The sequence below is a fragment of the Telmatherina bonti genome (genome assembly GCF_933228915.1).
Source record: "Telmatherina bonti genome assembly, chromosome: 4".
Lineage (NCBI taxonomy): Eukaryota > Metazoa > Chordata > Actinopteri > Atheriniformes > Telmatherinidae > Telmatherina > Telmatherina bonti.
This window is the reverse complement of record NC_136622.1, coordinates 21,467,616-21,483,623: the sequence shown is the minus strand read 5'-3', so window position 1 is coordinate 21,483,623 and position 16,008 is coordinate 21,467,616. Positions and strand designations below refer to the sequence as shown.

The following is a 16,008-nucleotide window of genomic DNA, read 5'->3' as shown; positions in this document are numbered from 1 at the left end:
ATTGAAGGACACATTTTGGCAGGTCTTCATTTTGTTGTTAGGCTACTTGAGGTTTTGGGGTTAAGATTAAAAATAGTTTTAAGTCAAACCAGCAAGCTGTGATTTTAATTCTGTCAGGCATTTTAGTGGGTGTTGTCTTTTTCAAACATGCAAGGCCTGGTTTTTGGTTATTTGAAGCTGGGTATTTTGGTCACAAGGTGAAAGCCCAACATTAAGTCATTGTTGAGTGTTTAGTGATTAAAATATCTGTTTCTTTAATGAGAAAAATTCTACTATAAGCAATTATTAACTTTAGGGATTCTAGCAGATTACCAGGTATATGGCTGCCTAAATTGTGAGATTGAGTCAACAGGCAGGAAAACTGTATGAGTTCATCCCTGCTGAACTGCTCTGTAGAACAGAAAGAAGTGAATACCGAAGAACAGCATCCTCATTGGCACTGAAGTACACAAACAGGAATTCTGTCTTCAGAACACAACATGACGCTGTCAACTTTGGGCTGGTTTTGTCTACCTTTCTGACATTGTAACTTTCTGCAGCCTTTGAAGATATTAAGACTTTTTCATGAAAGCCTTGTCTGTTTCTGTCAAATACCGGGCTGAAGGAAGAGCAGCACTCTTTTATTTTCAAGCAGCTTTGGTGCCTCTTTGAGTGTGCTGACTTTTGTAGATAATTATATTTGTAACGATTGTCTCAATCCTTTTCGTAGCTGCCTGAGGTACCGAGCCAATGACCCATCAAACCTGACCACAGGTGTTTGCCTCCCATTAAATTCAATTTACAGGGCCGCTCCACCAATTTTACATGTCAAAAGGAATTTCCTGGAGTACTCTACAGCCTGTGTGAAAAGTTTATCATAATTACCTTTGTGAATGTGAAAGTGCTCTTTAAACTCATGGAAAAGGTTTTTAGACGTAACACATAAATCAGAATTGGCGTGAACATGACAGATTTTGTGATGGAGCTTTTTTTCTTAAAAAAAAAAAGAAAAAAAAAAGTGGACTAATTATACATTAAAGATGTAAAGAAACAAGATGCATATGTTGATTTGTGGTGTTTAGTTTTTAATATAGCCTAACCCACTGTAAAAATAAAACCCTCTTGGTCTCTTCTAACCTGACTTCAATCTGACTCGCACATGCCCCCATACCATTCAGAAAAAGAAATCAAAAACTGCTGGAGGACAATGAAAGAGCTTGTTTCAGAGTCACATTTACTCATCACTTCTTAATGACTTGTACAAACCCAGAGACAAACAAAAGGTTGAAATTTTAATGCAACCAGCAGTCTTATGCAATCCACTGCATCTGTTGGAGTTCACATATACAAGCTACCAGTCAGACAGCAATCACAACTGACACTGCTTTTACTGATCCTGGTTTGATTGAATCTTTAGCTTTTCTTAGTTAACATGAACAGAAAGAGAAGCCGATAGCAGTCACAAAAGACATCAATCGTAACATCAGTTGCAAGGTTTTGCCTCTGAAGCATCACTTGTACAGAGCATCCTTCATGTGTTTAACAAACTTAATGTGGCAAGATGAGATTAACCAAAGCTCATCACAGTCCTTTTTCACATGTGACCACATCTGAGACAAACAACGACTTTGCTTGAACGTGCATAGAAACAATTGGAGCAGCGTACAGAAACAAAAACATGTGACAGGCAATACAAATGCAGCCGATGAGCTGCTGCCAGATGATAGCAACTAATTAGAGAGTTTTCTCTTCCGCTCAAGGGGCTGTTTTATGATTAAGAGAGCCCAATGAATATGTATATGGTTTGAGCACAAGGATGGCTGAATCTGGGTCAGGCTGCTGGTGGATGATGGGTTGCTTGTGAAGTGAACCAAGAAGACACACAATAATTGTGCACTATTCAGAGAAGTCCTCGAGAGGCACTCAGATGTGAGGGACCTTAACTTTCCCAGATTATGTCCATAACAAGTTTGGCATTCACAGGGAGGCGGCTCATCCTGCTGAGGAGTCCTAAATGACTTCTCTGGGGATCGTTTCTGTCTGTTACAGCTTGGCATTTAAATACAGCAACTGGGTTCATTGATTGAACTCTGCAAACAGAATATGAAGCAGACATTTCACCATGATGGTAAAGTCATGTTAGAGCCTAAGGATAGGTGAAGTGTCAAAAGAATATCTTTTGCAATCCTTTCAGAAATTCCTTCTGACAAATAAGTGAAAAGTAGGAAAAAAAAAAGTTGTGGATTCAAAAGTCATAAATCAGATTTCCAATGACCCTTTAGCATCCACAGCAAGTAGGTGCTTTCAGCCCCAAATCCTTTTTCCAGACAGGATCATTACTATGGCATCTTAGAAAGGCTAGTGAGACACTTAGACCCGCAACACACACACACACACACGCACACACACACACACACACACACACACAAATTGTAAAAATGTAAATGAAAACAAATGACAGAATACAGGAAATTATATTATTTTGGGAAAAATAAAACATTTTATATGCTGCAAAGTACCTGATTCAAATACAACGGCTCTTCATAACCCATTAATCTTTAGTCAGGTGTGTTGCAGCTGGGGTGCATCTAAGACCAGCAAAAAATGGTTCTTAAAGTCCAGAGTTGTTAGTACTTGTCCTGTGCTGTATAAACTCTGTGCAGAAATGCTGCCAAGTTCTCTGGACTGAAAGACACTTGACAACAATGCCAGTGATGACAAGGACAATCCAGGCTGCTATAAGTGAAAGGTGTTGAAGCCAGTTTCTGACATGATGGTACACCAGTGACCATAGTGTGGAATTTTAGCACATGTGTGAAGGAAGCTGATTGGAATTCAGTGTGTATGGTTATTTCAGCAGTGTGTACGCAGTATGTGTGTTTGGCAGGCCTGTCTGTCGTCCAGACCGGATTCTTTTTAGAAAATGTATGGGACAATACAATTACAAAAATACAATAACTAAACAACCAGGGCTGAAGCAGATTAGCAGATGAGCATTTTTAATCTGCAAGAATGAACACAAAAATGAACATACTATGTTTCCAAATGACTAAAAAGCATCATTAAAAGTAATAATGGCCAATGCTGCACATTCCTAAAATAAAATATCAAACTGACATATAAACATATGTAATTTGTTCTGTGAAGACGGTGGAACACATTTCTTTAGCCTGGTTTTATGTTAAAAAGTTAAAAGAATGAGAGAAAATACCTGGCTGCCATGCAGCTGAGTCTTCTTCTCCCCCTGTCACAGATGTCTAACCAACAGATCTGTCAGAGGATATGAGAATTCCCCCCTCCATTATTTTCTTTCATTAAAATGTGCAAGCATTTCTTTCTATCACTTGCAATCACACACGAGAATATTGAAACATTATACGATTCCTGCACGCATGACAGCTCTCAATAAATTCAGTGATTTGTTTCTGATCTTTTTTCATTTTGAGGGAAAATGACTTCAATGCATTACCTCATCTTCTGTGTGCAACATTTCAAAGCAAAGCCACAGAAAACCAAATCTGTGGGTAGCTGAAACTCGACTTGTCACTGAAAGTCGCAACATATCATCGCAGGAGAAAATCTAAGTTTCGCTCAACAAAAGGATTTTGTCTCTTTTTCCAGCAGCTGCTTCCAGTCACACCATACAGAGCAGGTCACCGGCTGAAATGCATCTAGTGAGCTATATAATAAGAAATGTCTCCACTTTATGGGACTGTGAATCTCTGTCTCAACATAATGAACTCCCTGACAGGGAAGTAAAACAAAACTGTTTCCTGTCACTACAACTGAAAAAAAGCCTTAGTGTTGTAGTAATGGTTGGGGAGAGGCGGCTGACATCCCATTTATTGGTGTTCAATCAATGCAGCCGCTGAGTCTCTGCTATAGTGACGCTGATGTACATGCATGCATACACACACATAGAGAAGGCATGTCCTATGATCCTATCTGTAGCGGCCACGTCTCGTATTTTCTCTGGCACATGGAAGATGAATGAGCCAGAATCTGCCAGTCCTTCCTCCCTGCAAAGTTAGTGACACCACCTCACCTCAGTGCAGCTATACTGGACAACGCAGCGGTGTAGCAATGAACTAAAGACCATTTCTTGTTTGAGTTCCATTGTTCATTTGTTCTATTATGTATGACAGGAAATCCAAAGTTGCATTGTTACACTAGAAGAATATAATGCTGCCAGTTTTCTTTTTTTTTAGAGAAGCCTCAGCACTGACAGAGTGGTGAGATTTTCTAAACTGTTGAATGACATGTGTTTCCAGCTCGGCTCAGAGTGATGCTTATTCCTGTGATGGAAAAATGAAAGAAAGGCTTTTCTTTTAGTTGAGAATGGTATCTGGCCTCACACTAAGAAATGGCTGAACCTTTGAGAGAGGAATCTTGTCTTGCTTTTGCCTGATATGTGACCCCAGCTGCTCAGCGGTCCTTGATTTTCTGTATCACCTTTTAATTTCATGATGTGCCAAATGTTTTAGTCAGTAAAAGGCCTGAACAGAACATTTTCCTGCACCTGGACTTTCAGCTATGTCGGAATAGATGCAGCATGTAGTTTCCATAAAAGAAGATCTCACCTGGAAGGGAGCGTGTTTCTTTAAAACCAGTTTGTACCTTTATGATCAACGGTGCCTTTTTAGATGTGAAAATAGTTACAATACATTACATGCATTATACCATGGTCGGTGGTTTAGCCAACTGGTGTGCAGTATTTTTGTATATATGCACACATAATTTGGCAAATTAAATCACTGTTATATCACTTGGTTATGGACGTCACCATAGCAACGCATTAATCAACTGGTTCAGATCAACTGGCTTTTGACAGGTGAATGAGAGAAACTCGCTTTAGCTTGACAACAGTTGTTTAACATAAAAACTACATTGAGGCCAACACGAAATAGTCCCTATACTTCACCATACTTAACAAGTTTTGTAAAAAATAAATAAGAAATTGATGTAAAATGTTTACTGTGTGAGACAATGGTGTAAGTCGCTCACACAACGTGGATCTGTATGTTGCATGGTTTTACTGCACACCGAAGAGGAACAATGTGCTGCGCATTGTGGTGTTCTAGACATCACATTGTGCATTATAACCTTGTAATGCATGGCTCCTCATTATTTAATCCTTACTTAATGTACCATCAAAGATGCAAAGTATTGCTGATAACAACTTCTTATTTCGCCTGAAAGACATGGCATTCATACTTTCCAGAAAGAGTTTCAAAATTCAATACATTTGACTACAGAGCAATTCTCCACTTTAGCTCAATCAGTTTGACACGAGCTGTGGATCAGATAAGACGGCAGCATTTCAGGGACCTGCTGGTAAAAGGCTTTATAGGCAAACCTTAAAAACAGTCTCATGGATAGAAAAATCTTTTCAAACCTTGGGAAAAAGATGTTAGACATAGTAAAAAAAAGAAACAAGAAGAAAAAAGCTGTTCACATAGTTGAAAATCAGTAATAAATATGTTTTTTTTAAAAATGTATTTTTCATCCACAGTCTTGAATAAATAGATTTAACAGAAGCTCCCCTGTCTGTATTCCCCTTGTGATTCTCCACTTTTTTTTTTTTCACTTGAAAAAAGAAAGATGAACTGAAACTAATCCCCACAGCAGTGAGTGGTTTTGGAACACAAACATCTTTGCTACAAATGTCATGTTTGTTTCAATAGAAATGTTGAAAACTGTTGCGAAACCCAACACCACGACAAGCAAAAATTCTTTCTTTACTACAATCATGCAGTGAATGGGCTTCCAGTATTTCTTCCATGGTACATTTGAAATATGTTGCTTCACAGATGTTCATTTCAAAGTAGATGCAGGGAATGTTTCCAGGCAAAAAAAAAAAAAAAAAAAAAAAAATTATATATACGTGAGCGGTTGGTCTTTATTATAATGCCTCTTCAGAAAACAGGAAATGCAAACAGCAGAAATGCACATCCTCTCTCTCTTCATAACATCTTGCTGTAGAATTCATTCCTAGCTCTTTGTTAAATTTAAGCAGATGTATCATCTGACAAATCAATACCAAATATATTCTGCATTGAAAACTATGGTTGCAGCGACGCTTTGCTCTCCTCAGCAGAATTTGATTTGATTTGATTTTTTTTTTAATAAACCCAATGAGCACTTCTTGCCAACTTGTCTTTGAAACCAGTGAAGACCTCTAGAAAAAAAGGACATAGGACTTTTATTTGTCAAGCAGCAAGGTATCTAAACTCTGTTTGAAAGTTAATGCTCATATAAGTCTAGAAATTACAGGTGGTATATATCATATATATCTTTAATTTATTTTAAGTTTATCTCAGGTGTCTTATTTAGTAAAAATGAAATTTGGGCCAGTAAAGCTACCAGCACTTGTGTACTAACCATTGTAGCTCGCACCATCTTTAATGAGCGTTGTCAACAAAAATGAGATTTACTGAAGTGATGCTTTCAATCAAGTTGATTTTTATGCTTTTTACTTGATTTTATTTCAAGTTAATCTTTCTTCTGCAGCTGATAACAGAAAAGTACACTTTTTGTGTAATCCATTAGGCTATTTATGGAGAAAGTACAATTTTCACAATAGTTTTGACAAAACTGCAAATAACTGGCTCAAGTGTAGCTTACCAGGTCCCCCACATCATCAGGGGATACCTAACAGATCTTAAAATGTAAGAATATCTTCAACCAAAAAACATCAATTGTACTTGTTTATTAAGTTACTGCTGCAGGCTGCTGCCTCTATTAAATATTGCATGTGCATAGTTTTTTTTTTCTTTTATCACTGACAGATCAGCCAGACTGACACTGTAATGGAAACCAACTGCAAATACACTGACATGTTGGTAAAGGGCCTCAAATCAAATTCTGCCAGTGAAGGTTCAGTCATACTTGGCATGGTATGTTTTACGATCCATGGTCTACTCAGCATTGCTGCACTGTACTGCTTTTAAATATGAAGGGTTAAACAATATTCAAAAGTAATGTTTTGGTATATATGATCTTCAGACCTTTTTCAAACATATGGTTGCAGTATGGTATAGGCCTAAAACAAACAACACAAATATGCATATCTGATATGCAGGGCTTCTACCACTTGAGTGTGAGCAGTGGCTACAGTATTTGTGGACAACTGCACAAATACTGTAAGTTTCCTGATCAAGAAGCAACAAACTTCCAGTCTGCTTTCTGTCATACATTTCAGACGCTGCATTTTTTAGCCCAAAAATACACAATTGTTTTTGTAGTGTCAAATCTTTACCCCAAAATGTTCAAAACTGTTTTAGATCTTCAGGTTTTAAAGAAGAGAAATTGTTATGCTAACTAAGCTACGTTTGTGTTGCAAAGTTTTCCAATGAAATGAGAGATATACTGTATACTACACAGCCTAATATAAATATTTATACTTGTTTTATTTTGCCAAGTTCAACATTTCTTGTTTCTCTATTCTTTTACCCCTAGATGGGACCTCCTGCTGCTGATGCAGAGCAGGTGTGGGAGGTAATACTGCTTACTTATCACACACACACACACACACACACACACTCACACACACTCACACATACTCCCTACTGAGAGGGTTCATATGGCCATAATTACACTCTTTCCACAGCTATAGGAAGCGGGGTGGCTGCGGGTGGGAATGGAGGAGAGCTTCTCAGCAGGCAGACAGGAACAGTGTGCTAAAGGCAGCTAAGAATCAGTCTACCAACAGCCACCGCCAGGCCTAATTACAGACGGAATATGAATAATGGTAAATCAGTGCTCTGTTGGTCCAAAATATGCAGCACTCTCTGCCCAGTCAATCCAAATCCAAGACAGATCCCCCACAATGCTTGCTGCTCAGATATGACAGTAGGAAAATGATGAATGGCCTGTCGCATGGAGCACACCGAGATAGTCGCTGCATGACTATCTGGCAAATAAACTATGTTGACACATAAATATCTTCCATATGAGGAGAAACATATAGAAATTTCAGTATATTACAAATTCTATCTGTTTATATTTGTCTGAATATTCATGATTAAGTTGGCATTTGCTGTTTCAAAAATATACTTTTTATTGCCGGGAAAGGTTTCAGAGTATGAAAATCTAGGGATGTATCTAAAAAAAAAAGTGTTAGGGAGTAATTTCTTGATGATTTCCCAGTCGTGTGTCACCACCAGGTATCAAAAAAAAATCTCTCATCGCTTTTCAAATTTCATCAACATCCGTTTTATAAAGTCTTTATTGGCATAGTGAAGGAGAAATGAATCTGACTGAAGCTGCGTGAGACTGAGGAGCTGTCCAGATGCTGAAAGAGCACCAGCCTCCCTGTTAGTTAGCTGGTTCCAGGGACCGGCGTCATTAATAGAAGTAGAGTGCATGTCATCCAAAAGTTTAATCTAAACATTTCTCTTTAGCATTAATTCAATGGACGTGGGTTTGTTTGATAAAAAAAAAAAAAAAAGTCGAAATAAAGAAAATTACGCTCCTGATGGCTTTTTCAGTTGAGTGAAAAATGTTAACCCTTTCTGAAGTACCAAAAGATACAGCAGGTATTGTGGTCTTGTATTCTCTGTCAGAGATCCTTCAATACGCATTTGGACCAAGAATAAAATCCTTTCGCCACAGATCACCAGACCCAAACTCCATTTAGAGTCAGTCACAGCTCCGTTTGTACAGCTGGAGAATGCGGACGGGAGGGGCGGAGTTCACTGCATTTACTTTTCAAAGCTGCTCTGGCTCAGGCAGGAGAAGCTCCTTCTTTGTCAGACAAACAGCGGAGTTGGCGTGGATGCGTCTAAGCATGTGACCCCACTTTTGGTAAAATGGGTCGCTTCACAGCTGCAGCGTCCAGTTAAACTTTCTATGCGGGTGCCCGTCCAGCGGGCAGTACCTGGCAGGTTTGTCTGGACCGTGTTCGCTGCTATTCGCTCGTCCGCTGCGCTCCAGATCTCCACCCTCGGCTCACCAGGTTCACAAGGACTCCCGCGCCCAGTGGAGCAGGCCTGGGTCTCCCGCGCGCATGGAGGGAGACGTTATGGACAAGGTGGAGGCCACGGCGACGGTCTGTGACTTCGACCCCACCAGCGGAAGCATCCCTGCCACCAAAGTGGAGATCACCGTCTCCTGCAGGTGAGTCCAAACCGGCTCTGGTGGTGCTGGGTTTGCGTCAACGTTTGGCAAGCTTTGCGCGTTCTTGTTACATTTTGCTGTGGGAGATGATCAGACTGGACATTATGCGTGAGGGTTAAATGTAAATGGAAAAAAAAAGATGAAATAACCTAAACTGCGCCATTTATTAAAAACGATGGAAAAAGAGCTGTATTAAAGTTTTTAAGAATAGAAAAAAACTTAGATTGTATACAGTCCTCACCCGCCTCCTCACAGGTGTTAACGTATCTACTAGTAAATAATTTAATGTATGTAACACCTGTAAAGTAGAAAAACAGCGTTCAGTCAGTGTTGCGGTTTTTTTAAAAAAGTTATAGAGTAGATCATACAAACAGAAATGTGTCCTTCTGAACTTTTACGCTTTTTTTTTTGGGTCCCATTAATCGTTCAGATTAACTCCTTGGTATCTTCTTCATTCACTGCCAGGCTGGTTACAGCGCCCTGTGCCGCTTTTGCGCGCGCCACGTCAGGAGATCTTTACGCGAGGTTTCCCCTCGAGGCAGCGCGTCAGGCGTGAAGCTGCTTTCCACACTGCGACAACGACACCGATTCATATCAGAAATGTAGAAATAAACGCAGAACATATTTCCCCTGAAACCGTTTAAAGCCCCACTAAATTTGTTTAAAGAGCCGTGGGAAAATGTGCCAGAGGAGCCTCAGTTAGGTAGGGTGGGGCAGAAGCTGCAGGTGTAGTGATGCTGGATGGACTACAGAATGGTGCTAAAGCAGGATCACTTCAAGTCTTTAAATACATGATGTAGCCTACAATTACAATGTAGCCTATGTTTCGCGTGAAATATGTTGATCAGTGTGCGACATTTAACCCTGATCTATGCTATCTGTGGCTGCTGGTCTCTGCAGTGTAAGAGTTATGTAAATGAAGCATGCAAAGCTTCCAAGCTACTAAAACACATTATGTCTGCATTTTATAATTAATTAGATTTTAACTCTTATCTGCATTATTCACTTGAATTGGGTAAAAGGAAACGGAAAAGGAAAAGGAGATTTGTATCGGGTTTGTAAATTATGCAGTTACTTGACACATTCAGTTTTTGCTGAAATAATAAACCATTTTGGATATCAGTTAGTCACATTTCGGAACAATACACGTTACCTTTATGGGGTGGACAGGTTTGAGGATGATGCAGCTCTTGGTAATTACTCATCTGAGGAGAATGAGTGGATGGAAATATTGTAAAAGCAACAAAAACAAGGAAACCTTTTTGATTATGCATTTTCTTTTAAAATACAATAATGTTCAAATGTAGGTACATAGAGTTTGTGAGAAGACACGTCTCTTGTTGTGCTTGCATATCTGCATGTTATTTTGTTTTTATCCATTTCAGGCCATTTGGTAAAGTGATAGGTGACGTTAGTAGGCGAGGTATCACCACTAGTTTTCTGAATCTGTTTGATTAGATTCACAACCACCTGATTGGATTAAATCTTATTAGTTTCTTTCTCAATTTAATTCACAGATAACCATTTTTTTTTTATTTTTATAAAACATTGAACCTGTTGACATGACCTTGAAAATGAAATATCTGGGAGTAATTTGATGATCGTTTCAATCTGATCTGAAACATCTACATGTGATTCTAAAGATTGCTGTCTACCTTTATAAATCAATCTTTTCTACAAGTTTGCAGCCAGAGACAATGTGATAAAAAGCACCCAAGAAAAACAAGCTCAATTCAATTCAATTCAATTCAATTCAATTCAATTCAATTCAATTCAATTCAATTCAATTCAATTCAATTCAATTCAGTTCAATTCAATTCAATTCAGTTCAGTTCAGTTCAGTTAAATTCAATTCAATTCAATTCAATTCAATTCAATTCAATTCAATTCAATTCAGTTTTTCAGCGCCATTTCACAACAATGTCACCTCAGGGTACTTTAGAGACATACCAATTTAGGCAAAATTTATTTTCCAGCTCAACTCAACTCAACTCAACTTAATTCAGCTCAAATCAAATCAAATCCAATCAAATCAAATCAAATCAAATCAAATCAAATCAAATCAAATCAAATCAAATCAAATCAAATCAAATCAAATCAGTTCAACTCAATTCAGTTCAATTCAATTCAATTCAATTCAATTCAATTCAATTCAATTCAATTCAATTCAATTCAATTCAATTCAATTCAATTCAGCTTTATTTGTATCACGCCATTTAACAACAATGTCACCTCAGCGTACTTTACAGACTTTATTTACAATTAAAGCCAATTACATTTTTCAGCTTCACCTTCCAAGAACATTTTTGTTTGATATTTTAGTCTGATTTCAGTTCTCTGTCTGCTGATGGAAGCAAGATCACTTGTCTGTACTTTCATGTGTCTAAGCGTGTGGCTTTAGGGAAAAATTCCACTGTGGTCACAGAGAGCAGACATGCCGTCATGTAAATCAGATAAATAACATCTGAATTATTCTCATAAATGAATGAAGTGTCAACCTGTTATAGAGGAAATTAAACTTTAAATGTCTGTTGTGACTTGGCCTTGTTAAAAAGACAAGATAAAAAAAAAAAAACATGACCTCATAGTGGGGCCAGTCTTGTTATAATGGTTGGGGAAAAACTGCTGGCTTATTATTGGATTTTTTTTTCTGAGTACGTTTGTGTACTGTGATGTCACTTCCTGATGTTTGTGTTTGGTGTTTACTGAACTTGGCAAAGCCCATTGTCTTAGCATTAGCTGCTAATGTGAGAGGCAGTAAGCTGAATGTTATCCAATAAGTGATGAAAAAAATCAGAATTTCTCATTTTCTAAGTGAGGAAAGCTGGGGTTGAACTAACTTTTCAGTTGTGTATTTATGCTAAGATCCCACAGAGCGTTGTTAAGTCACACGAGAGTAGGGTCAGTGTTGTCACCAAAAAAATTAAATATATATAAATATATATATGTAAAGTGATTAATTATTTCTTTACCCCTCACACCTAAGGATTTGTTTGTTTCTCTCAGGCTCTGTTGATCTTTAGTTTGCTTGTCTTTCCTTTCTATCCAAACACAAAGATGCTCATGGGCACGGTGTGATAGAGGGAAAAAGTAATTCTTGCTCTCACTGGCTCTTGAAACATTGTCTGCTTTAAATTTAGACTTGAAGTCCTGTCTTTTCTTCATTGTGACTTGTGGAGGTTTCTCCAGTCTGACCTCTTACGACTGCTTGGAAGATTAAGATCTGGGCAGACAGCTCAAAAGCAGACCACATGAAGTACACAGCCATGCATGCAGCTACTCTTATCAACTTATCAGAGAGTGTGTCGTCAGTCTTTCTAATAGAGGCATACAGAAACAATGGGTATTATGAGGGGAAAGAGGCACAGGCTCCACAACCCTGTGTAATTGATTCAGTAAGCCTGAAAGCTCTGAGATTGCAGTGCACATGGAATTGAACTGTGCCGTGCAGCCCTACAGGCATTCTCATAACCCTCTGCCAATATTGCAGCAAGCCCCCTGATGAACTGGAAGCACGCAGACGCTTATCAAAACAAGTGCATATCACTGTGATAGCACATCGTTGCCTGTCTCTGATTGGTTTTGCTCACAGGTCAGCCAGCGATCTGCACCTCCAGTAGCTGCTTCCAAGCTGGAAGGGCTACATTGCAGCTCAGCGCTAAGATGGCTCGTCCCACTCAAGTGGTCTTTTTCTTTCATCTGTCTCATCAAGCACATCCCTGTGAATCCAGTTCAGTGGGTTAAGACCAGTGGTCCCTTGGTGTTTTATAGGCTTGACCCTCCATCTTAAGTGGCAGTAATGACTGTTTTAGTGATTTAATATTTAAGCAGATCTGCTGAATGTTTTAGTAGTTTTCTATGTGTTTTGTGACATTGTGTATAATTATGAGCAAAGTGGTGGATGTAAATCTCGCTGGATTGTGGAAAGTGCTCTTTCTATATCTCAGCTTACCAGACTGTCTCAGAGTTCCCATGTAAAATGGCTTTAGGAAAACTGGGGCTTTAGCTCTGCTGCTCCACTGTGAAGCACCCTTTTAGCTACGAATGTTGGAAAAAATGTGCACACAGACAAAACTCACTCAGACCCTTGAGACTTGACATGCAGAGCTTCTTTGAAAGGAGATATTTTTTCACACAATTTCTCTGTGGCTTGTAACCGTACAAACAGAGACAGATTACTAGCAATGATTGTAAAATGTAATCTTTTTTAGTGAGCAAAACAATTGTCATGCTAATAAATGTGGCAACCCAGGCAAAATGTTTAGCAGCCTTATCTGAATTCTGGGAGAATGTGACAGAGTGGATGTATCTTGCTTTAGCAAGATGACACTTTTACATCTTTTTTTTCACACTGTCAGGGAAGAAGTTTATTAACAATGCCTGAGGAGATGGGACTTCTGGCCTGATGGACTAGATGTAATAGCCTGCACTCCCACTTCTACACGGTCATTTATTTACTATAACCCGACTTTCGTGCATAGTAATCTTGGGCTGAAAGTGTATAGTGGTTAGTGTTCAGTCTAATGTCAACCAAGTCAAAAAAGAAACAAGAAGAACGGGATGATCCCTGGCATACAGGATTGCTAATGGTGATGCTAACCAAACACAAAACTAGAGTGGATCATGGCCCATGTGAATTACCTAATTGGTGATATTTTCCTCAATGACATTTTATTCAAGAAACACGTATGTGCAATAAGGAGATAATGCAGCTAACAAAGGGGTGGGTTGTTGGGGTGTTTCACTCCTCATTTAACAGTCAAGCCTAGAGCACTGCTATTAATTTCCACAAGGGTCTTCATTTCATCTCCAATAAATCAGTTTCAGACGCTAATGGTGGATCCATAATAGTTACTGGGATGCTCTAGGACACCTGCATTTTACTTGTCTCTATCTATGGTCCTAACTGGAATAACAGCCTCTTTATAACCAGTCTGTTTTAATTTTTTCCAGATCTGGGTTAACATTAGATAATTATCAGAGGTGATTTTAATTTAGTTGAAGATCCTGTGCCGCTGACCAAGTCGGCTAAGACTTTATTAACCTTCACACAATGAAAGCGTTTGATGAGATGGAGTGGGGTGTCTTTTACAAAGTACTAACAAGGTTTGCACTGGGACTTTACTTTAGCCATTTGGTTAAACTCCTATATTTGTTTCCAAATGCAGATGAACACCACCCTCCCCTCTAACTTCCTACAAGGTTGTGGTATTAGACAGGCTGTCATCTGTCACCATTATTATTTACTGTTATTTATATATTTATATTTACTGTTGGCTACACTTGGAGTAGTAGTCCTTTCTAGATGGTCTAGTAGTGGTGTTCAATACCTGGCTGTTCATGTCTCCACATCTCTTCAAACCTTTATTCTGATTTTTTTACCCCTCTAAATGAAACAAGACAAGGGGACTTTGTCTGCTGTTTTTTTTTTTTTTTTGCCCCTATCTCTTGAAGGTTGTATAAATATAATCAAGATGATTATTCTTTCTCGGGTTTTATATTGGTTTTAACATCTCCCTGTTTTTTTTTTTTGTTAGATCATTTTATTATTCATATGGAATGATAAAACATCATGAACTCGCAGATTAATCCTACAATCAACCAAAGACAGAGGAGATTTATGCCTCTTACAAAGTTCAGACATCATTACTGAGCTGCCAATGTGCATTAATTTCTCTTTTTAGATCAATGCATATCAGGTGTTGATGGCTGTCTGGGTATACTTGGAAAATAACTCCTCCCCTTTTTACTGTGATACATTTTCAGGTTAGAGCTTCTATCTCCACTCTCTCGCCATCCTAATTAACCAGTTGTGTCAGTGTCCATAAAGATCTGGAACCAGATCTGAAAATATTTTGGTCTTTCCAGACCTTCTGTTTTAACCTTTCTCAATACGAATGGTACTTCTAAATCTTCTAATGATGCCATATTACATAATAACAGGATAAAAAAAAAACCAATCATGTACCAATGACACGTTTCGTCCTTCTTGGCCATGTACGTATAACTTCCCTAACAGCACCTGTTTAGTTTTCTCCACATCCAATTATATGTAAAGAAACTGTTTCCAAAACTTTCCAAACTGACCGCTGAAAACCTCCCGAGTTTTCACTTGATGGCAGCATATTTTATAGAGCTTTCTGAAAATACACCATTATTCTCTGTATGGTTGCAACATTTATCAACCATTCTGAAAGTGATAACAGTCAGCGTGCCAATGCTGGGAGAATGGCAGCGACCACTTTGAGAATGGTTGCAACCTCGGTCGGAGTGGTTCAAACTGTGAGGAGGGAGAGCCTTGGAAGCAATCTAACTGATCAACAGTGTGACTCTGCTTTTACTCAGGTTTTCACTTAGTCACTGCATTTATTTCAACCCATTTGGGATCCTTTAATACACAGAGAATAGTCTTTGAATTGCACTTATGCGCAATTAGCAACTCTTGTTCTTTTTTTTGTTTCACCAATGTTTTTTTTCATGCTATTTTACACATTTAGAGACTTTCATGATGGTTTCATGATGTAGATATACATTTTTTCAAAGTGTTTATCATGTGTTTATATCATTGTTTATATGTGTATTCCTACCCACCATATGTCCGGTTAAAAAATATCCATTAAAAAGTTGGAGAAAAAAAAGGCAGAGGACATTGCACTAATGGGAGTTAATGAAATACAACAAAAACACCAACTCAATGACACAGCCTGAGTTTTTTTTTAATTGTCATTTTAAAACAGTTAAAGAATTTAATATTACGTCTTTAGCATGTCTAAACACACTGCAGGTATGCTGTTAAAACCAACAGCAGCTGACAAATTCCCCCACATTCTCTGTTTTCACCCCCCACTTGAGAGCTTGAACATGAAACTTTATCAGCCCCTACAGCCAATTCCAGGGGGATGAAGATGCTGC

The 16,008-nt window shown here is 38.5% G+C and overlaps 1 protein-coding gene across 1 annotated transcript in view; it reads left to right on the top strand.

Moving 5' to 3' along the window:
- Positions 1 to 8,974: 8,974 nt before the first annotated feature.
- cpne5a (copine Va) overlaps positions 8,975 to 16,008 on the top strand; it is a gene marked incomplete at its 3' end in the record, with an annotated part of 75,149 nt that continues 68,115 nt past the window's right edge. The window contains exon 1 of the mRNA XM_079239558.1: positions 8,975 to 9,096. Coding sequence (XP_079095684.1) covers positions 8,987 to 9,096 — 110 coding nt within the window. The 5' untranslated portion in view covers positions 8,975 to 8,986. The remainder of the gene's footprint in view (positions 9,097 to 16,008) is intronic.